The 22,464-nt window shown below is 44.6% G+C and overlaps 2 protein-coding genes across 2 annotated transcripts; both read right to left on the reverse strand.

Moving 5' to 3' along the window:
* Nucleotides 1-103: 103 nt before the first annotated feature.
* LOC306841731 (E3 ubiquitin-protein ligase TRIM39-like) lies at nt 104-3,871 on the reverse strand. The gene is made up of 7 exons (XM_079371691.1): nt 3,766-3,871; nt 2,678-3,264; nt 2,487-2,582; nt 1,744-1,977; nt 1,406-1,553; nt 885-911; nt 104-807 (listed from the first exon to the last, which is right to left on the reverse strand). The coding sequence occupies exons 2-7, from the start codon at nt 3,254-3,256 to the stop codon at nt 221-223; spliced, it is 1,671 nt and encodes a 556-aa protein (XP_079227817.1). The 5' UTR covers nt 3,257-3,264; nt 3,766-3,871; the 3' UTR covers nt 104-220.
* Nucleotides 3,872-4,003: 132 nt separating this feature from the next.
* LOC306841636 (uncharacterized protein) lies at nt 4,004-20,066 on the reverse strand. The gene is made up of 15 exons (XM_079371583.1): nt 20,007-20,066; nt 17,868-18,352; nt 17,473-17,664; nt 17,287-17,382; nt 15,517-15,750; nt 13,958-14,105; nt 13,249-13,275; nt 12,121-12,654; nt 10,376-10,495; nt 7,816-8,756; nt 6,881-6,976; nt 6,531-6,761; nt 5,912-6,059; nt 5,790-5,816; nt 4,004-5,700 (listed from the first exon to the last, which is right to left on the reverse strand). Exons 1-15 carry the CDS (start codon nt 20,011-20,013, stop codon nt 5,147-5,149), a joined length of 3,840 nt encoding a protein of 1,279 aa, XP_079227709.1. The 5' UTR covers nt 20,014-20,066; the 3' UTR covers nt 4,004-5,146.
* Between the last annotated feature and the right edge of the window lie 2,398 nt (nt 20,067-22,464).

The following is a 22,464-nucleotide window of genomic DNA, read 5'->3' on the forward strand; positions in this document are numbered from 1 at the left end:
CGCACAATCATGACAAACAGAGGAGATAAAAACTCTGTTTCCCAGAGTTTTGGAAACACCTTGGAAACCCTGGAAGAAGTTTTCCATGCTTGTTATTCCTATGTCAATATAAAGCCTGATCATAAAATATGTCACTGTAAACTGTGATGTTCTCAGTGCAAACCAAAGATCCCGTGATGAGTTTGCAAGTTTCATCGAACGTGTCCTTCTTCATGTATCTTTATTTTTTATCCTGTTTGAGAGAAGAAATGAGAGAAAGCTGAGACGCTCGAGCCTCCATGGAGCAGATAACCAAAGGCTCGGATTTCTTGGCCCTGCTGTGCAGATAGAAGTACGGGAAGACTTTCTCCGTGAAGGATTCCCGCGTGAAGGAGTGAATGTGCGAACTTCTGTCCACGTCATAGAAAGACACTCTGCCTTCGTTGTAGTCCAAGTACACGCCCACCTGTCTTGGTCTGGGACACAGGTGGAGAACTGCGAAGGTCGCGCAATGAGCTTTGTAATCGAAACCTCGCTTTCCTATGGCGAAGAAGCCGTTTTCTTTCCTCAAGGCCACTTTCCCTGATCGGTTTGCGGTTTCCGTGGCAACGCCAACATCCCAGTTGTTTCTCAGCCCCACTCTGACCTCCCAGTAGTGACGCCCGGAGGTGAAGCCCTTCTTCCCCAAAACCATGGGACAGTCAAACCTCAAGTCAAACAAGTCGTCCGACGACGAGCGGCTGGCGTTGTTGAAGTACTTCAAACGTTTCCCAGCTTCAGACACGACGAGGCCAGAACCAGCAGTGTCAAGGTCGAACGTCACCGACTCTGAGAAAGGACACATTTAAAAGTCACCAATAATCCAAATCAGGGACAAATGCATTTAAATGGATCCATAATCTCACCTTTATATTGTCTCATCCTGGTCAGCTCTGTAAATATAAAAAACAAGAGAGTAACGGGTGACTCATAAAGCCGAGCGTTCTCCGTACGATTTCGATTGTTTAGAAGTTGTATGACTTTCAAGTTTCAGCGTGATCACGTGTCCTTAGTAAACACGACGGCCCGATCAGCTGCTCACAACAGGAAACAACTGCACACACTTGACGTCCATAATCACCATGGCAACATCAGGCATGCCTCTGTTTTTTTCTCTCTGATCATGAAAGAAACGTTGGCAGGAAATGTCTGTGGACAGACCTCCAGCTGACACAGAGTTATTGTCATGATTTAGCTGCTGGTGAGCTTGAGTTTATTGGTGATGCGAACGTGTGTGTGTGTGTGTGTGTGTGTGTGTGTGTGTGTGTGTGTTTGGGTGATTTTTTGCCATTGTGTTCATTTGATCGTACAGTGAGCACATGAATGGTGATCTTTGGCCCGGGCTGAAAGGAAGGAAGTGAAAAAAAAAAGAGCTGTTCTATCTTACCCGTTTCCGTCAGAGTTTTCAGCACGGATTGAAAATCGTGAACCAGATGAGTCATGGCTCTCCTCACCGTCTGCACGCACATGTCTGAGTAGACGCTGATCTTAGACCAGTCCTTGGTGTCTGACATGTTGCTCAGCGTCTGCAAATCCTGGAAGGATTCACAAACACATGACTATAAATGGCACATGGTTTTAATCGACTTTTAAAGCCGATAAACTGCTGAGTCGTCCCCTGCTCTCTCACCTCGTTTTCCAATTCTACCCCCTGCCCTGTCCTCTCTACAAACAGACAAAAGCCCAGAGAGGTTGACTTCACGAGACATTAAAGAAACTTCCAACCTGCAGGAGGCGAAAGGGGTCGTCACTTTGTGCGAGCTCCTCCAGCTCCGAGTGCTTCCTCTGCAGTGTGCGGATTTCCTCCTGCAGCTCTTCGATCGTGGCGACGTCCTTCTCCTGGGATTTTCGTAGCTTCTCTCTGATGTTGGAATTCAGCTTCGTTTGCACCTGTTGCACTCCGTTCATCAGATGATTGAAGAGCGAGTCGCTGTCCTCGATCTCTTTATTTGTGCTCTCCTAAAACAAAAACACAATCGTGTCACCAGAGAGACATGAATGTATGGTACATGTGCAGCTTCATTCCTGAGTACTAGTGTCGTCATACTTGGTCCTAATCGTGGTCTCACGTCTACTTATTAAAGGTCTCAGTCTCTGAATCAGACCAGTCTTGTCTCTTTTTTTTTAAAACTCTATTTATCACAGTGTCTTGCCCAAGGACACATCAGACATGTTGCTCACAGGGGCTGGGAACCCTCGATCTTCCGGTTGAGAGATGATGACTCTACCCACTGAGCTACAGCCGGCCCTGAACTCGCTCTGGACTCCAGATTTTAAATCAAGACCGGTCCAGACCACGACTGAAAGGCTTCCACATCAATACTGTGATTAGAGGGAAAACGCCACCTTCTAAAATAACCAATGATTTGCTTCATTAGTAGTATTTTTATCCCCTGGTTACGGCCGCAACCTTCCTAATGTTCCCACGCCCCCTGCTCTTGGTCTTGACTTCAACAGGAAGTGCTCACTCTGCGCATTTCAGACGAGTCTGTGAATTCTTGGATCTTTTCCAGCCTGTCATCAATCATCATTTTGATCGTTGCCTTCTTGGACTCAATAGTTTCCTGAAAAATAAAATTTCAAGACAAAAAGAAAAAGGGTGACGTGATCAGAGATGCTCTCAGTTGAGTTTCAGTAAACAAAAACAGGAGAGTCTTACTTTCTGTCGAACGCCTTCTTCTTCAACAGGAACCGCCTGGTGGTCTCTGTGGTCCGTCTCTCTGCACAGCAGACAGATGCACACCTGCTCGTCCCTGCAGAAAAGCTCCAAAACCCTCTCGTGCTTCACACACATCCTCTCCTCCAGCTTCTCCACCGGATCGATCAGCTTGTGTCTCATCAGGGACGGGACCCTCCGGTGGGGCTCCAAGTGGGCCTCGCAGTACGACGTCCAGCAGACGAGGCAGGACTTCGAGGCCTTGAATTTGTACTCTGCGCACACATCACACTTCACCTGCCACGGCGCGTCTGCACTTTCAGGGGTCTCCAACTTCCTCCTCTTTATTTGGTAGGAAATCTCCTCGATGACCTCGTTCGTGGAGATCTCCGGTCTCGCGTAGAATCTTTTATGGCACGTCGGGCAGTGGTATATTTCGCTCTCGTCCCAGCGGTCGCTGAGGCAGGTCTTGCAGAAGTTGTGACCGCACGGGGTGGTGACCGGGCTGCTGAAGACGCTTAGACAAATGGAGCACTGGAAATGATCCTCCGGCAAAGAAGCAAAAACACTGAAGGATGCCATTGTGAAATCTGTTGGAGAAAGTGATCACAAGCTCCTTTTTATATCATGTGTTAATGATGTGACAGCATGGGACGAAAAATTTTATTTGTAGGTTTAGTAAACCCGCTTTAGGGTCTGTTGGGGCCCTTGGCAAACATTCATTGGGGGCCCCTCCAACCAGCATCTATTATTCATTTTCACAGCAGTAATGCATGCTACACTTAGCAGGGCACTGAGAGTGAGTGCTGTCAGACGGGGCCCCATTAGGGAGGTTTCCTGTCATTGCAGAATCTGCACATTTTGAGGCAATGCTGTGGTTTAAAGTTTGTCAGCCGTTGCCGCCCCCCCCACTGGTCTGGGGCCCCAAGCAGTTGCCTGCCTTGCCTTATTGACAAGCAGCGCCTCTGCCCAGTGACTCATCCTTTCATGAGTCAGCGAGTTTTGTACTTCTGAGAGCAAACTCTTAAAGTTTCGTTTTTTAACAAGAAAACATCGGTGAATCAGCAAAACTGTTTGGAAGAATGACTCACCCGGCTTTTCGCACTTCTTTTATCGAGGTCAGAGGCCCGAACTGTTTCTTTCAACGCCAAATTAAACTGATAATGGCACTACAGACGATCCAGTGATCATCCTAAGCAGCAGCAGCAGCGAGAGGCTGAGACAGGGCCACTGACTTTTGGTGGGTGTGGTCAAGTGACATCATTTTACTGAAATGAAACTTAAGCATTTTCTAAGGAGCCCAAAGAGTGACATTTGAGAGAACATTTATTGTCATAAATCATTAACACACTCTTATTTTCCATCACATGGTTAAAAACAGATCAGAACTCTAAAATGTGACACTTCATGCATCAGAAGAAATGTTCTTTGGTTCTGCAGTGTTTTATTAAAAACTGTATCGGCATATACTAAATACACACGCATGTGAAATGAAATGTTTGATATTTCTAGTTGTATTCAAGAATTTCTCGCATGGAGACATGACCATATAAGGAAATTCAGGACTATGCTGCTGCTAATTGGCCTGAAAACACCTGTGCATCGTCTTCTACCACAAAACCTGCTGAAGCCATGTGGGCGAAACACGTTTGTTTGTTTGAGTAATTCAGTCTTCTCATTTGCTGTAAATAATTGTATAAATATACATACTTAAGGACCTACCGTAAAACTTCAAATCGAAGTCCCTCCTAATTCTTTTCATGGCCTCGTTTTTCTTTCTTTCTTTTTTTATTTTTTTTTACAAATAAAGGCAGGTCTCTGGATGTTTTCAGAGTAGAGATAATTTGAGGGGGAAAAGAAATAAAAGCAGACAAAAAAGTAACAATGAATTTAAACATCTGTCCAGGAGAAAGACAGATAAATACAAGAAAGCATCCATGCCGTGAAGCAGGTTTGCACACTGTCGGACAAAGAGACATGAAATTACTGATTTGTTTTTTGATTGATTTATCTTTATCCTAATTTTGTCTTGTATTGACCCCCGTTCCTTATAAATGCAGGGGTCATTGCATAAACAGAATTTAATGCAGTCTTAAGTGTTACAGTATGTAGGCTACACACAAAAAAACAAAAACTAAGCTAATCGTAGCAGCTAGCTCCCACTGTTTGCTGCTCTCCTGGTGAACACTCCTTGTGCACAATTTAAAAGTGACACTCTTGTTGTCAAATCTGAACAAGATGTTTTATTTGTTTATGCTTTTTGAAAATAAAATATTGCTGATCAATTTAATTGGTGTTCCTTGGTAGGTTTTGTTGCTTATGGACAGAGCTGGACTAGCTGTTATCCCTCTGCTTCTCATCTTTATGCTAAGCTAACTAGCTGTTGGCTTTTTCCATATAGCAGCTAAGCAAAAAAAAAAAGGCTTTTTGCTAAGGCTTTTATTTAATATTGTCTTTACTTTAAAACTCTTCTTAACTTTGCTTGATCAGGCTTTTCTCATTCACAGAGCAGATCATCATGGTGTCCGAGGCTTTGTCGCAGCAGTACAGGTAGAAAAAGGGAAGGATCTTCTCCCTGAACGTATCTTTCATAGTGTAAATATGAGTCCGTGCCCTCACGTCATAGAAGGACACTTGTCCCTCCTCATAGTCCACGTACACGCCCACTCGCTTTGGTTTGTGGTCCAGGGAGAGCAGGATGGGCGGGGACGTGGACACCCGGTAGCCCTGGCCTTTCTTCATGGCCAGAGCCCAGTAGCCCTGTGTGGTGCTAACAGAGATCCTGCCCTTCCTGTTGACAGAAGACCTTGCTACACCAAAATACCAGTCGTCTTTGTCCCCCACCTGGACCTCCCAGTAATGCCTTCCAGAGGTGAAGCCCTCGCGGGCCATGACGATGACCACGGTGTCGAAGCGATCAGGGTGGTCCGGGAGGTCCTGCCACGCACCCAGGTGTCTCACCTGATGTCTGTCCTGAGAGAGCTGCAGCCACGGGTTGGCTGAGTCGGGGTCCAGAGTGACGTCCACTGCAGACACAAAATGAAAAGTGTAATTTATTTCTTTGTAGAGTTTCAACAAAAATAGTCAAATGAAAAGTTTTTTAAAAAAGCTTTACCTGTGTATTTTAAAATCTTTTTCATCTCTGAAAAAGAAAAAAAACAGTTTAAATCAAAACTTGGTATTTCACTTTATTTATAACAAAAAAAACATCTTTATCACTGTCAAAGGAAATCTTACCGCTTTCAGCCAATTTGTTGATCATTTCGTTTAGCGTAGCCTCCAGTTTGTACACAGATCTCCTGATCATGCCCACACACGTGTCAGTGGGAACACTGGTCTCAGACCAGTCTTTGACTGAAGGAGGAGTGCTCAGAGCTGGAAAATTCTACGGAGGTCGATAGATTGAGGAAAGACAACATATCCATACTTAAATGAAGAATATAAAAACAAAGAGGTCAAGATTGTATTTCTCGAATCAGTGACTGCTTTTCCTTTGTAGTGCAGTACACTTCACCAACAGGAAGAGGGCAGTGTTGTCACGTCACAAATAAAGCAAAGGCTGACAAACATGTCCGACAGAAGCAGCCAGTGAAAGACAAGTCAGTGGAAATAACTATTTTACAAAAATCTTGGTTTTCAGTATGGCAGAAGACAGATAGAAAAAAGTGTTTAAAAATCTCCCCATTGCAATCACCAGCAGGATAGTGTAGTGTAACTATGGTCCGTGTAACAATGCTGAAATGCTGTAAACGTACTTAAACTCTTTTATTTTAATTTCTGTCCGCCCGTTTGTTTTCAATATCCTTTAAAGTGAGCCCTTTAAAAGCTTAACCGGAGCAGAAAAGAACTTCCTCACCTTTAAGAAGTGAATGTGGTCGGTCCGAGCCACGTTCTCCATCTCTGTATTCCTCCTCTTCAACTCGGCTATCTCCTGCTCCAGCTCAGTCATGAAGCCTTCGGCCCACCTCTCCACCTGCCTCTGCTTCTCCTCTATGGACAGAACCAGCTCGGCCTGAGTCCTCTGGATGGAGCGAACCAGCTCAGAGAAGACCTGCATGCTGTCCTGGATCTCTCTCTGCGCACTGGCCTGAAAATACAGACACAATATGCAAACTCAATGGGATAATAATCTTTGGCTGTGTGAATTTTTACTTCTCATGTCAGCGAATTATGTGACAGTTTAAATGAAAGCTCAGAATGACTCACTTTGTGCAGCTCCACGGCGTGTTTGATGTCCTCCAACTTTGTCACTCTTTCTTGGATCATCTGCTGGACGTCCATTTCTGTCCTCTTTAGCTGAGCCTGCACAACAAGATTTCACACAAACAGGTGACGAAAGACAAAAATACCAACATTAAGCTCAAATAACATTCAACTCTATTAATATGGGCAGCTACGTCTCAACAGCTAATCTAGCATTAAGCTAATACCTAGCTTGGCGTTTATGCTTATAGGTCTACATAGCTCTTATTTTGTCACAGTAGTCGACTTAATAGTGACTTAGCTTGAAAGTGGAAGTCAGAATACAACAACAATAAAAGTGTGAAGGGACATCATTTCTCTTTTTAAGGTAAAACAACTTCTCGAGTTATTTAATAGGGAACTGATAGACCAGTCACCAAAGCTAATTTAGTACTCATGTCATGGTTGTTGTCTGGTTTTGTTTCTGTATTTCATCTTGTTTTAGTTTTCATTCTTCCCCTCGTGTTCTGTGTATGAATGATTCCTAGTTTTGTGTTTCCTGTTTTATGTTGTAACATCTGGTTCCGGTTGTGTTTTCGGTGTCAGCTTTCACTTTGTAGTTGTCCTCAGTGTTTTGCTTGTGTGTTCTTTGCTCTCTGGTTTCCCGCCTGTTTTGATTGACCTGATTGTCCTCACCTGTCTCATTAGTCTCACCTGTGTCTGATTACCCCTGTCTATTTAGTCTCAGTGTTTCCTTTGTCTCCTGAACCCTGCTGTTGTTTCCCTGCTCTCTGGATTTACCTTGTTTTTTTTTTTTTTGATTTATTATTTTAGTAAGTTTTTTGTTTTGCCTTTTGTTTAATCAATGTGTTTACTTTTCCACTAAATTCCTAAATGTGACGCCAGATAAAGATGGCCGCCATGTGAAAGCGGGGAAAGAACCTTTAACGCTGCCTCACCTTTTTATCTATCCATTCCCTCTCCACAGGTACGGTGTAGTGCGCCCTGTGGTCCGTCTCCGTACAAAGCACGCACACACACGTCTGATCCTTCTTACAGAACAGCTCCAGGAGCCTTTCGTGCTTCGGACACATCCTGTCCTCCATGTTGGACACTGGCTCGATGAGCTTGTGCTTGGTGAACCGGGCGGAATGAGATTTCAGGTGCTCCTCGCAGAAGGAAGTCAGACACACGAGGCAGGATTTGACCGCTTTGGGCCTGCCTTCCCCGAGGCAAACATCGCAGAGGACGTCTTCCCAGGATGGAGTTTGGAGGGAAGAGGAGGGAGATGAAGGTAAGGTTTGAGGAGGAGGAGGAGGAGGAGCAACGATTTGAGGTGAAGGTGGAGGTGAGGTTTGAGGAGCGGGAGGAGCAGCGATTAGAGGTGAAGGTGGAGGTGAGGTTTGAGGCAGAGGAGGCGGCGGCCCCTCAGGTGACGGTGGAGGGGAGGTTTGGGGCGCTGCCACAGGGGGGATCAGCGGTGGCAACTCCTCTTGTGGCGCCTTCTTCTTCCTCTCCTCCTGCTTCTCTCTCAGCTCCTCCAGCAGCTGCTGCTTCTGATCGTTTTCCAACAGCCTCTCCTCGTCCTCCTTTTTTCTCCTTTCCATCGCGCACTTGTTTTCCTTCTCCTCGCTTAAATTCCCTTCCACACTCCGAACCCTGATCTCCTTGAACTGCTCTGCGATTTCCCTCAGCACCGTGTTAATGCAAATATCAGGCCTTTTGTAGAAGGACTTCTTACACATAGGACACTGGTACAAAGGGCTGGTTTTCCAGTATCCCAGAATGCAGCTCTGGCAAAAGTTGTGTCCGCAGGGGATGGAGACTGGATTGGTGAAGACGTCCAGACAGATAGAGCAGTGCACCTGCTCTTCAGAAAGGTTCCCAGTGGTGGCCATTCCTACACGGCGGAGAGGCAGGGTCATTTTTCAGTGCAAGCAACCCGGCTCTGAACGGGGCATCAAACCTGCTGTGATATCGAGGTCGCTGCGGTTAGATGGCGGGAAATGATTTAGGGTCATTTTCGTGCAAAACTACAGAGCAAAGCATGACACTACGGAAGCCTTTAGTGGACATACGGTACATCCATACATTTTATTTCTGTGATAAGTCATTTCTTCTTGAGATCTGGGTCTGGAAGGGGCTTAACTTACCTCATCAGTTTGGGCAGCAGCAGCACTGCATGTTGTGGTCAGATCTGTTTCTATTTGGTTTCCAAATCGATAAAAACTTTCTCACGTTGTGACGAGCAAACAAGCTTCATCTCAAGATAAAGAGACTAAACGGTGATGATGAGAAACCCAGAGTTTCTTAAGTTAAGAAAAACTGTCAAGATCTCGATAAAACCCACTGAAAAGAAAGGAATAAAATGTATGGATGCATATCTGCTTCAGGCTTCCGTATGACAGGACTCATTTATTCCTACAAATGGAAGCCAAAGAGTTCAAAACAAATGTTTTCTTGTGGTCATAAAGGAGCCCATGTCCTTCTTTGGGGAGTGTTTGGCTCGCTGCGGTTATTTTGGTGAAGTTTACTCTTCCTCAAGTTTCTTGAGCCTGAACAGAAGCTGATTTTTTAAAATGAATAAAACCAAAAATATTTAAGTTTTTTCTTTTTCATTTCTAGTTTAGGAAAGTGTCGTAAACAGCCTGCCATCACGCAGGACAAAGAGACAAAATGTCTCCTCTTTCTTGGCTGCCACCGGCTTTATAAGAGACCATTGTGGAGTCATAACTTGTTGTATTGAAAAAGTCAGTCAGACTTTCACTTACTCTCGTGTGCATTATTTAGTGTTTATCATTGACCTAATGGATGGACATTAAGACGACTTATAACCATGTCCTGTATAGGCTGGAACCTTTAAATGAGTTTGACTGTAAACTCACAGTATAACACAGAATAAAGACCTGGATATATTCTTGGGGCGGATAATTTCGAGTCGCACGTGCAACAATCTTAGTATTGGCAGCAATAACACAAGAAGTGTTAAATACTGAATCTCTACTAAAATGATTTCTACTGAGAGACATTTAGAACTTGACTGAAAAGATTAACCAACACCTGCTCATAAAACTCATCTGCGTTGTTTCACATCTTACTTTTTTAACTCCAGAAAGTGGCATCTTAATTTCAAGTTAAATATATCACACCTGTTATTAGCCCGCTGGGATTAGCTTGTAACTTTCAACACACTGGTTTGCTGCTTGAGGCCGACGTATTCATAGCCGAGTAGGTTAACGTCTTTGAACCAAGTGACCACCACTCAAGTGCCCCTCTTCTTTAAAACTTTCAGTATTTGTTTTATGGTTATTTGAATTCAATCACAGCAATAAAGAAAAAGTCCTTAGCTCAGGTCACGGCTCATTAAAAAGCCTCAATTTTTTTTTTCTTCTAAATCCACAATCCAAGCCAACACTTCCCCAAGAGCCCCAAAGAGAAGCAGATGTGATATTAAAAATGAAAATGCACGAGGCAGAATGGAGAGCAGCAGATAAAACAGAGATATGAGGGGGGACTCACCAAAGAGCAGCTGCCTGAAGGCTCTGCGGTACACTGACACATGAGACGGCTCGAACTCCTGCCACCTCCAACTCCCCCCACACAAGCACCTCAGACCCCAAAATATACCCCCCTCCCTCCCTTTTTACCCCAGATACAAATTTATAGTTGCTGGTTATGGAACCTCAGAGCTCCAGGTGGAAGAGCTTTAACACTCGAAATACACGAGGAGAGGAAGAAAACACACGCACGTGATATTGAAGTATCTTTGCAAAGATACAGACAGTTCGACTGTGGAGAAGCTCGGTGTGTTTCCTTTCTGTGCAGACTGAAGTGTCTCAGCTCTGTCAGGTGCACCATTTCTGATTGGTGTCATCTGAAACATCTGGGAGGAAATAATTAATTCTACTCATTTCTATTACAGGCCTGTTGTAGGTGTTATGAGGAATTTCTTCAATTTTGTTCATGCCCAGCAGGTGGTGCCAACGAGTCGGAATTTCTGCTTTTTGTCACTTGTTTCTAATTTGACGACTATCTCATATAGAACATTTAAAACCTTGATTCTGCTTACATAAAAAATCTTAAATATACATCATAGGGCCCGACCAATATGAATTTTCTGGGGCCAATAATGGGGAGAGAAAAAAATTCTTATACCGATATATTGGCTATAATGCACCTGTTGCTCAAACACTTCCGATAGTCTCTGTATAATATCGGCTAGTTGATTAATCGGTCGGGCTCTAATATGGAAGCCCAAAGAGGACATGCATCCTTAATTTTATTTAATTCTGTATTCCTGTGATGAAGAGACATTATTTATCAGGATAAATAAGGACAACAATTCCCAGTTTAATCAGCTTAAACACGAGAGACGGTGTAAAAAAAAAAAAAAAAAAAAAGTCTGAAAAACATGTCAGTGACTGTTTTTAATTAAAAAGCTCAGAAGAGAAGTACAAAAGTCAACTTCATGTTCATGACATCATTTAACGCCCCACAAATAATCCTGCACCCACATTCAGATTTTCAACAATAGTCTTACAGTCTGTACATAAAAGTCTCATTTAGGCTCCGACAGGCCCGCCCAGAAGTCTACACTGTACATTTAACTTCATTTGTTTTCATCAGCAAAAGTCTCAAAGTGTCCAAAGTCTCAAAGAGAAAAGTAAACTAAAGACTAAAAGCCTTCGCACATTTGCGATGTCAGTGGTCCACTTTGATACGCAGGTTTCAGAGTCATCGTGCTTCATTTCATTTTTAACGTGAGAAAAAAAAAAAACAGAAATCAGTGTGCAAAGATCTTAACACAATAAAAGTTTAACAGCTGCTTTCTTCTGAACACGTCCAGTATGGCCGCTGGAATAAACCTCCTTCATCCTCCATATATATTATATACATGTTGAGACACGTGTAAACAATGCAAAGTAACCATGGCGACTGTTTAAAATGCGTATACATGACTCAGGCGGTCTTTTCTCACACCCCCTGTTACATTTTGGTGTTAATACAATGTTCCCCTTGTTTCACTGTTTGATGACTCACTCTGTTCATGTTTCCTGGTCCTGGTGCACCTCGTCATGTAAGTGTCACTTCGATAGATTCAATGTTTTCTGAGATAAAGTGCTTCTTGTTTGGCTCATTTGGGGAAACAATATTTTTATTTAACACAGAATAAAGGACACATATCCTTCTCCCTCCTTTCTGAAGGAAAACTAAAGTATCTGGACTTTGTGTTGAATCTATGGCGACACCCTGTCACACTCAGGTGTGTTTAACAGGTGTGATCACCAGAGGAGCATTGTTCTTGCTGTCCTGGACGAGGCAGGGGCTGAAGATGGGGTAGAGCCCCTCGTTGAAGGTGTGGCTGAAGGTGTAGAGATGCAGACGTGCCTTCGCATCATAGAAGGAAATGTGGCCTCCTTCGAAATCCAGGAAGACTCCAACTTTACCCGGCAGGGACGGCATCTGTAGAGGCAGACGGGTCGAGTCCAGAGCCTTCACCTCCCCGTTCTTCAGCCACAGGCACCAGTACCCGCCGCTAGGGCTCAGCTTGATCTCACCCTTGCGGCGAGCCGAGGCGCTGGTGACGCCGAGCGTCCAAGCCGTCTTGCGCGACACGTCCACCTCCCAGTAGTGCCGCCCGGAGCCGAGGCCCTCACGGCCCAGGACGAAGAGAGCAGGGCTGAAGCGCTTTGGACCCTCGGAGTGGGAGGTCTTCCGCTCTTCATACCTCACCTGGCGACCGTCTTCGGACACAACCAGGTTCTTCTGAGCCGTGCCGGGGTCCAAAATCACCTCACCTGGACAGAGCAGAACAAGCATATTCTTTAAATAACATGCACTCAATCAAAGTGACACTACCTGACCTCCATACTCCCATCGAGTCAGGCTCCGCCCACTTCTCTCTCAATCTGCTGCCAGGATAAGAAACATGGTTCTAGCCACCATGTTTCCTTTTGAATTGATCTTAAATACACAGTATTTAGATTCAGCCACCAGAGGGCACTCAACAATAAGAGAAGATGACGAAGGCTGCCGGCTCTGTCATGCCGGCTCTGTCATGCCGGCCGGCAAGACGAGACAAACCCCACTTCAAAATTTTTTGGGGGAGGATTTATCAGGAAACTGTTGGAAATATTTAAAGTAATGCAAGAAGTCAACAACAAAAATTGTTTCATAGGTTTGGTAACTTTTTAATTAATTTACCGGAAGATATTTTAATGTAAACTGTGGGCGAATATTGCACATTTAAATTGAAGTCATGTACGGAGCTTGAGTCAGTGCACACTGATTAGAGCAACAGTGAATATTTCTTTTTTGTGTGGCTGCTTTTCCTCAGTTTTTTAAATGAGTCATCAGTCTGTGTCCAAAACAAAATTAAACTTTATACTCACTTGAATAGTTCTGGACCTTCCGGAGCTCTGCAAGAGAGAGAAGAAAGCACAGACGGGGGGGGCGATCAATAAGACAGAGAGAGAGTATGTCAGCGAGTCAGTCAGCTGAATAGTCAAAGTCAAAGCAGATGGCACGTGTGGGCGGTAAACAAGAAGATCTAAACAGGAGCTGTAAACGCTCCAGACATGTGCTGCTGTCACTCAGAGCTCGGCTGCTGCCTCCCGGTCGATTTTTGAGTGTGTGAACTGGAGCATCCGCACATCTCCATCTGTCCCACTATCTTGGATGTGTGAAAGTGAAGAGAGTGGGGTTCGGCTGGTGCAGTGATGAGTCACTTGTCTATTTCTACGCGCTCGTACATTGACCTACTGTACTGTATGTATCGCTGGTTTTGCACAGCGAGTGTTGTTGCTGTTGGACGGAGGGAGGAAGCAGACACGCCTTCACATTCACACGCTGATGGTAGAAGTGTCCATCAGTGATTAACTAATCCATACATCGGACATTTAGCTGTAGGAGCAAGGAAACAAGACCAGCACAACGACATACTGTACTGGTTTATCACCTTTGACTTATATTGCACTAAAGTCTGTGAGGGCAGAAGGGCAGCGCCACTGAAAGGAAGAAAAACCTGTCAAACGCCGCTCGTCTTTTTCTCTCTGTCGACTCTTTTTGTTTTCTATTTCAGGACTCGGCTGGTATCCGTACCTTTCCCGTACAGCCTCTTAAGCTCCTCCTGGAACTTCTCGACGAGGCCGCTGACCGACGTGCGGATGGTCCCCAGGTAGAGGTCAGTGTTGATGCTGACCGCCGACCAATCAGCAGGCTCGGGCGGCGGAGACAGCGTCACTATGTTCTGCAGGGAAATTGAAAGAGCGAGGGTGAAATTAAAATCTGATGACGCCTCCGGGAGAGAGAGTAAGTCTTTTGGAGGGGCAAAAGGGGAAGAAATGATGGGGGAACGATCTTTCGCTAATGATGTCAACGATGTGCAGGTAAGCATACAGCGAAGGAGAAGCAAAGGATCCAGATCCAGGAGAGTGAAATACATTTCATTTGTTCACTGTCACACTATCTTGAACTTCAAAGATCTCTGTCTTGAAAACATCAACATTTAATCTCCATAAACAGTCCAGCATGAAAACACGGGTGGGGGGGGGGGGACAGCTGGCTCTGTTCAGAGACGCTTCTGATGTTGTTGTCGTTGTTGACGAGTAAAGTACAGCTGCAACAAGCACGGATGTCCACTGGGCTAACAGGCTTTTTAGATTTGAGTCTGAATCATTATCGTGGAGGAAAAGAAAGACACACATGGTCCGAGCCTGTCGGGTCACTTTGTTAATAAGACACTTTTAAAGGCAGATATTGTTGCGCAACACTCCAGCTAACGCTGCGACTTCTATTAACTAATTAGCTCTCTCTCGCTGTGTCCTAAATGCATATCAAGTGTGTCTCGTGTTTGAAGGCTACGTGCAGCAAAAACAGCTCATTAAGCTCGGCTTCAAATACCAGCATGCATTTTTAAACAACGGGCGGGTTTGTGCTCTTGGTTTCAAAATATGGCACTGGTTTGTAATGAGAGCAGGAGAAAAGACGGTCCACAGCTGGAGAAGAGAGGGACAATCTGTCGCCCTGGCAACAAGTTATGGTGGTGAAATGTATTCGATACTTCAGTAATTATTGACGGCATGTTTTTGAAGAAAGCTCTAAAGGTCACATTATGGAAAAATACACTTTAGCTTGTTTTTAAACAGTAAGGCGTCAGGGGTCCATCTATATATCTATATATGGTATTAAAGCTAATTTGAGTCTCACTGCGGGTCATTTCATTGGACAGGACGGCTGAAGAGGGGACAGTAAGTGTGTGGGGGAGAAAGAGGGGGGGGGGGGATGACATGCTGCAGATCGACCGAGGCCGGATTTGAACACACGCAGACTACAGCCTACAGCCGTACATGTGGCACGCAGAACAACCGCTAGGCTGGCAGGTGTTGTCATGACAACCCTATAAAAACTAACATTTGTTTTGATAGATAAACAGAAAACACAACTTCCTGATGTGAGAAAATAGCCAAGAAAAAACTCAACAGGGATTCTTGAGAAAAACAAAATGTGGTAAAAAAATAAATAAAAATAAATTATATTTGAACATGTTCTTTAATCACATCCCACCATCTATAAGTATCTAGTTTCTCAGAGGCTTGAATTCCAACATGTGCCGATTGAACGTATGATGTATGTAATGATTGACTGATTGAATGCTGTACCTGCAGGAAGAGCACTTTGTCCTGCGTCTGTGCGAAGGCCTCCAGCTCGTTGCTCCTCCTCCTCAGCTGGCTCAGCTCGTTCTCCAAGCCTCGGGCTAATTCCTGCGCGTGGCGCTCCGCCTCGCGCTGCCTTGTGGCGATCAGCTCCACCAGCTCCGCCTGGCTCTGCTCCACGATGCGCTGCAGCTCGGCGTACACCTGCCAGCTCTCCTCCAACTCCTTCTGAGAGGTGGCCTGCAAAAAAAAAAAAAAGAGAGAAAAAAAAGGGTGAGTTTGTGCGTGACAAAGGTATGACGGTGCTTTCCAACATCTGAGGAATAACACTGACTCATTGTCCTGCGCTTGTATACACACAGACGCAAACGCACGCGCGCGCGCGCACACACACACAAACAAACACACCTGTTACTTAATCCTCAGGTTACTGCATACGGGCCTTGTAGAAAAGTAGAAAAAAATGCGACTGAGCATGCGAAGAAACGTATTTGGATTCTTTCCAAAAAGTACTCAAAATCCTTTCAGCCATTTTTAAAAAGCACAGTTTGAATCCTGTAACAGAAACATGAGCTGAACACTATAATCTCTGCTGGAGCTAAAACAACTTGTTTAATCTTTGTATGAAAAGCAACGCTGTGGATTTGTATGTGAGTGTAATACCAACACTGAACACTAGGTGGATAAAGTAATAAAACCAGAAAGTAATGAGAATTCAGGCGTGTGCTCTGATCATATTGTTGTTTTTCTTTAGCGTGTCATTGGATCGGGTCGTTGACTTGAATGTATCGGGCGTATTGATCTGTTTGAGTGCTTTCTTGCGTCTCGATCATGGACTCAAATAAACGAGGATCAAACATTTGTTTGTTTCCACGACAGCTCGTCCCTCTGCGCTGATTTATTGAGAGGACGATGAGATTTGTTTGATTCTTTTCCTCGGGTAGGATGTGACTGTAACGAGGCGGAGGGTAGAAAACTGGGTGTGGGAGGAGAAAGGTAAATATTTCAGAGACTGGTAACGCCGGTTGGACGGCCGTAGACGAGCTTTCACGTCTGCAAGCGTACGAGAAAAACAAACATTAGCATGAAAACAGAGCCGGAGAGGCCCGAGCACAGCAGATACACAAACTAGTGTGTGTGACCACGTGTGTGTGTGTGTGTGTGTGTGTGTGTGTCCTGTCAAAGTCTTGTTTAGCGACAGTCTGATGGTGTTTAAACACTTTACACACTGCTTGAATCAGGACGAACCTTAAAACGTTTTGTACTCTGAACGAGACGACCCGTGATTGAGTTACGAGTTAAACAGGTACGTCTAAATCTGTACGAAAATGTTGAGTATTTTTGCGCCTTTAAACTCGTTTTTTTTTGGAGATTTGTTTTTTGGGGTCTGAAAGAAAGAGATGAGACAGTTGGAAAAAATAATGCATAAAAGATTCCACAGGTCAGATTTGAACCCGGGCCGCACACCTTCGGCAAATGCACGAACCACTAGGCCCCTCCTCTTTTTTTTCTTCTTTTTTTTTGTTGCCTTTTATTACATATGACGACAGAAATGAAAATGTTGGGAGGACCGAGCGAGCGATGGCCTCGAGCAAAGAGGCGAGGATGGATTTAATTTGTACACGGGGCGTGTGACTTAACCGCTAGGCCATCCTGCGCCCCCTTGTTTTGATTTTTGACCATTAACACCGAGTTCGTCTGTCGGGTGTGTTTCCTGACACTCGATAACCCGGCAGGTCCGAGTTCAGGTCCCGACTTTCATCCGGTCACGCTCACCTTGATCACCTTGATGGATTGTTTAATCTCCTCCAGTTTCTTGGCTCGCTCCTTGATCAGGTGTTTCAACTCCGATCTCTTTTTTCCCAGATTACTCTGCAGGACGAGAAGTCAGGATTTGAGTCAATCAATAAAATAAATAATAATAATAAAAAAAAACATGTCCGTCCTGGATGCGCTCCTCACCATTTTCTTCTTCCACTCGTGGTCCGTGGGGACGATGTCGTGGGACTTGTGCGTGGCCTCGGCGCACGCCGTGCAGACGCAGGCGTGGTCGGTGCGGCAGTACACCTCCAGGAGGCGCTCGTGCTTCTTGCAGATCTTCTCCTCCAGGTGGAAGGTGGGTTCGATGAGACGGTGAGATATCAGAGACTTCACCTGGAGGCAGAGAGAGAGAGAGAGAGAGAGAGAGAGAGAACAACACGCACGTTAAGTCTCAGTACGTCCAGTGACTCTGCCAAGGGCGCCGGCTGTCTGAAGCAGAAGCTTCCACAGACGATTGGTCGGGATGAACGTGCATGTTGATCAAATCTTTGGCGAGCAGGCGGACCTGCAGGAATAAACCAATCAAGTGCACGCACCTTTCTGTGATGTCTGAGATGAGTCTCGCAGAACGAGCCCGGACAGTTCACGCAAGACTTGTGCGCCTTCAGCTTCCTGCCGATGCAGGCGTCGCAGGGGACCTCGCCGGCCTGCGCAAACTCCCCCGTGTCCTTCCCCTGGCCTGAGCTCGAGCTCACGTTCAGCGTGGATCCCCTGGACGAGGCCCCGGCTCCCCCCGCCACCCCGCCAGCCTCCCCGCCTCCTGCGGCCGTCATCAGCCCCTGGAACTGCGTGGAGATCTCGGCCAGGACCCTGTTGACGCTCATCTCGGGCCTTTTGGCGTAGCTCTTCTTGCACATGGGGCACAGGAACTTCTTGCTGTGGTTCCAGTAGCCCTGCAGGCAGGCCTTGCAGAAGCTGTGGCCGCAGGGAGTGGACACGGGTTCCACGAACACCTCCAGACAGATGGAGCAGCTGAATTGGTCCTCGGAGAGGAGGCTGGCTCCCGGAGAGCTGCTGATGCCTGGAAGAGAGAGAGAGAGAGAGAGAGAGAGTCAGGAGTGTTTCTAAAGAGTTAGGGAGACTGTGTTCATCGTGACTTTAGGATTTCAGGAACACTCGGGGGCGCTGGTGGCACAGCGGCAGTGCGTGCGTCCCCGTGTACCGAGGCTGCGGTCCTCGCGTGGGCGGCCCGGGGGTTTGCGTCCGACCTGTGGCTCCTCCCCCGCATGTCCATGTCCATCCCCTCTCTCTCTCTCTCTCTCTCTCTCTCTCTCTCTCTGGTTTCCAACCCTATCCACGGTCCTCCCTCTCTAATAGAGGCTAAAAATGCCCCCCCCCCCCCCCCTTAAAATCTTAAAAAAAAAAGAAAAAGAAAGTGATTGACAATAAATCTGTGATTGTATTTAATGGTGTCTCACTCAGCACGGGGACGTTTGACCTGCTGGATGAAGCTCAGCGACTTGGTGCCAGCTCATTGGTGAATGAAACAAAAACACTTTGAGCAACAGATGCTGTTAGCTAACAGGCGACATATTAACCTCAGGAGTATTTATCGCACTTTGTTCTTCTGATACAAAGTAATCAGACGTTTAAAATCCACGTCATTACAGGGTGCTGACATGGAAACACTCAAAGTATGTCACCCTGTGGCTGCGTGGGAACGACCGATGAAGCTGGACGTCTTCCAAAGATTATCTAACATGGAGATCATTAACGTAGAGAGGCGGCTCAGGAGGAAGGTGTGTATGTGTTTGTGTTTGTGTGTGTGTGTTACCTTCAGTGTGCACAGCTTTAAATCGGCTCGATTTCACAATTCTGATTTTGGACAAAGTCAACTCACATTTCTTTAAAAATCATCTCCTCCACTTTGACTGTTTCTGATTTTATTGTCATGTAAAGGCACAAAGATTGTAAACAGATCGGGCGAAGATTTGTTGACTACAGCTTCTTCTTTAAAGCTCGACTTAAAGTGTAAATGAACAAATCACAAAAACCCAAAACAGTCACGACGCTCGTTCTGATCCTGCAGAGGACACAAAGCTTTGTTTCTTTTCCCCCCCCCACACACGAGCAGGAAGTGTGTCGAAGAGGAATGCAGCAACTCCGGCTCTTCTACCTTCACAACACACCTGCGTCAGGCTTTTCAAAGAAAACACACGACACACTCCCTGACCTGCGAGCCAAACACTGGCCTCATTACAGCCGTCTGCATGCCTTCATGATCGGCTTTTGTTGTCTTAATGTCGATGAACTAGATCTGAGGAAGAGGGTCACTCCTTTTTGTGGTTAGGAGAACAAACACTGTGCCGGGAGTTTGACCTTTTCTTTTTGTGTGAGAGGTGCTGAATTCAAATCATTTAAAGCATCTGTGTGAGTTTTTGAAAGAGTCAGGAATCAAAACCTGTTGCATGTTTCCTTTTCACACACACACACACACACACACACACACACACACACACACACACACACACACGCTCAGTGACCTGTGGCTCTCAGACGTCTGAAACTACATTTTAAAGCTTCTGTTTTCTTCTTTTCTCTTGAACATAAAGGACAAACTTCACAGAAAACAAACTCTACTGGTGTAAACGTTCCCAAACGTGTCCCACTTCCTGAACATAAACTAAAAAACACAGAGAAGATTTACAGCACAAAGTAATAAAGCAAGAACTCACTCTGCATGTCTGCGTCTGACGTGGAGCGCTGCAGTCCTTCACGTCGTGCACTTTGTAATGAATCGCACGCTGACAGGTGCTCGGCTCTTCCTGAAACTCAGAAAGTGGCCCCTCCCACTCGGAGGGCGACACACCCAGACCTGTGTCACACTCAGCGGGGGAGCGGCTGTTCACAAGGTTTCACCTGAAAGAGTTTGGAAATGCACTTTTGTTAAGGTGTTTTTCTTGATCTGTTATGTGTCTCTCTCTACAGATTCTATCAGCCTAAAAAAACCACCAGATCGGTCCGGTCTCATCCTTGGATATTTAAATGGGGTTTTTAGAGTAGCTTTAAAGGAGGTTAAAAACCAACCAGCAGTGGGCTCCACGCTGCAGATGGGCGACTCTAAAGTTGAGAACATTTAAAGGTGAACTTAATGAGCCATGGTGAGAAGGTGAAAGGCTTGAGAAAATACATTTCTATAGCAACATAAAATAAAAAGCAAGTTAACGACCCGATCTCACTCAGCTCAGAGTCAAGTTATGAGCCGTTACCCTCAATTCCTCTCTTACCTCCGCCATCACACACTATGACATGTTATTCACACGCTTAAAAAAAACATTTTTCCTTTAGCTGACATTATTTACGTTTTTATTTGTAACCAAAATGGAATAAAAATAATAAAATAGATAATATAATATATATAAAAAAAATAATAAAATAAATGTGATAATATAATATATATAAAAAATAATAAAATACAGTTGATAATATAATATAAATCATAAAATAAAGATAATATAATAAGATAAATGTAATAATATATAAAAAATAATAAAGATGATAATATAATAAAAAATAAAATAAATGTAATCATATATAAAAATAATAAAATAAAGATAATATAATATAAATAATAAAATAAAGATATATATATAAAATAAGCATAAGTGACACAGCTTCATTGTTTTATTTCAAAGGCTTTCCTTCTGTGAGAGTTTCATGAAATCTACAGTGACATATTGGAGGTTTATAACTGAGCCCATAACATGAAGGCTCACTTAAACAGAGCAGAAATCAAGTATATCTTATTATTTATATATATATATATATATTTATATATATATAAATCTAGAGAGGGCCAAGTGTACTGTTGTTAAACCTCATGTTTCTGTGCTAGATTGAGCTCTTGAATGCAGCCTCTCACCTGTGCCCTCCCCCACCGCCCACTCACTAATCAGTGCTCTTATTTAAGGCACCTGGAGTCCTGGTGGAGGCGTCTTGCTCCTGCCTGCTCCTTGTGTTTGGTGTGACTGCAGGTCGGTTCAGCCTTGATTCAACGTACAACTTGATTTGAAGTGTAGCTTGTTGTTTCTTTTGAACGTTTTAAATGACCTCCTCGTTGGCTTCGTGCTGCGGCGTGTCTCGCTGGTCCTCGGCTCCTCAGATGGGTCCTGACTGAAACCCTGTAGTGGTGAGTAAGGTGACTCATTTTTTTCGTTCTGTAAGTAGAACGTAACCCAGGTCACAGAGATCCGGCAGGAGGTGTTAGCATCAGGTCGCTGGTGAAAAGAATCAGCATGGGAGCACGGAGGAAAAGAAACGTACACAAAAACTATTAATAACAAAAATATTTGATTTTTCTTACTCCTTCAATGATTCAAATAATCATCCACTAGATCCTCATCATCATTACTGCCATTACTACCAATTACAGTTATAGGAATAATAATATAGAGATAAAGGCTTAACAGACAAATTAAATGTTTTCAACGTAATATTAATATTCTTTATGTGGAGATTTTGTACAAATTAAAAAAAATAGTGTAGTCTCCTGAGGACGAGGTGTGTATGCACACAATTTTATTCTTTTTTTTTATCAATTTAGTAAAAAAAAAAATTAGTAGTCTGCAGTCTCACTTTTATGAACCATCAAATGTAGTGAAACAAACACTGGACGTGCTGCAAACCTTCGTCTCCACCACTAGTGGGCAGTGTTGGACTAAAACTGAGGGACGAGCAGCTCCACTTCACATTCATGATGCATTGTTTCACTCTACTGTAGCTGACCATGTAATCCATGGCAACATCTGAGCACAATTTCAGCACGGGGGGGTTGAACCAAATCTGAGATTATTTCCCCTCCAAAAAAAAAACCCCAACAAACATCCAAAGGAGCAAACGTTTTGAGTGAAAGCTGCAAAAGACCAAAAACACTGCAGAGCCCCATCATATCCAGATTGCAAAATGTGACAGAATTTCCCTCCATGTTTCTGGTTCTCAACTTTGGACTCTTAAAGTCACACCAAAAGCTAGCTCTCATAAAGATTGATCTTTTTTTTTGCACTGCAGCATATCGACAGCGCTGATGTCAATGAGGTTATTGAACAGGGGGCTCTGTTCTGGAAATAACCACATGTGCAGGTCTTTGAGGCGTCATCGATCCCTCTCACTTCCTGCAAATGTCAATCCATCGCA

The sequence above is a fragment of the Symphodus melops genome (assembly GCF_947650265.1).
Source record: "Symphodus melops genome assembly, chromosome: 20".
Classification (NCBI taxonomy): domain Eukaryota; kingdom Metazoa; phylum Chordata; class Actinopteri; order Labriformes; family Labridae; genus Symphodus; species Symphodus melops.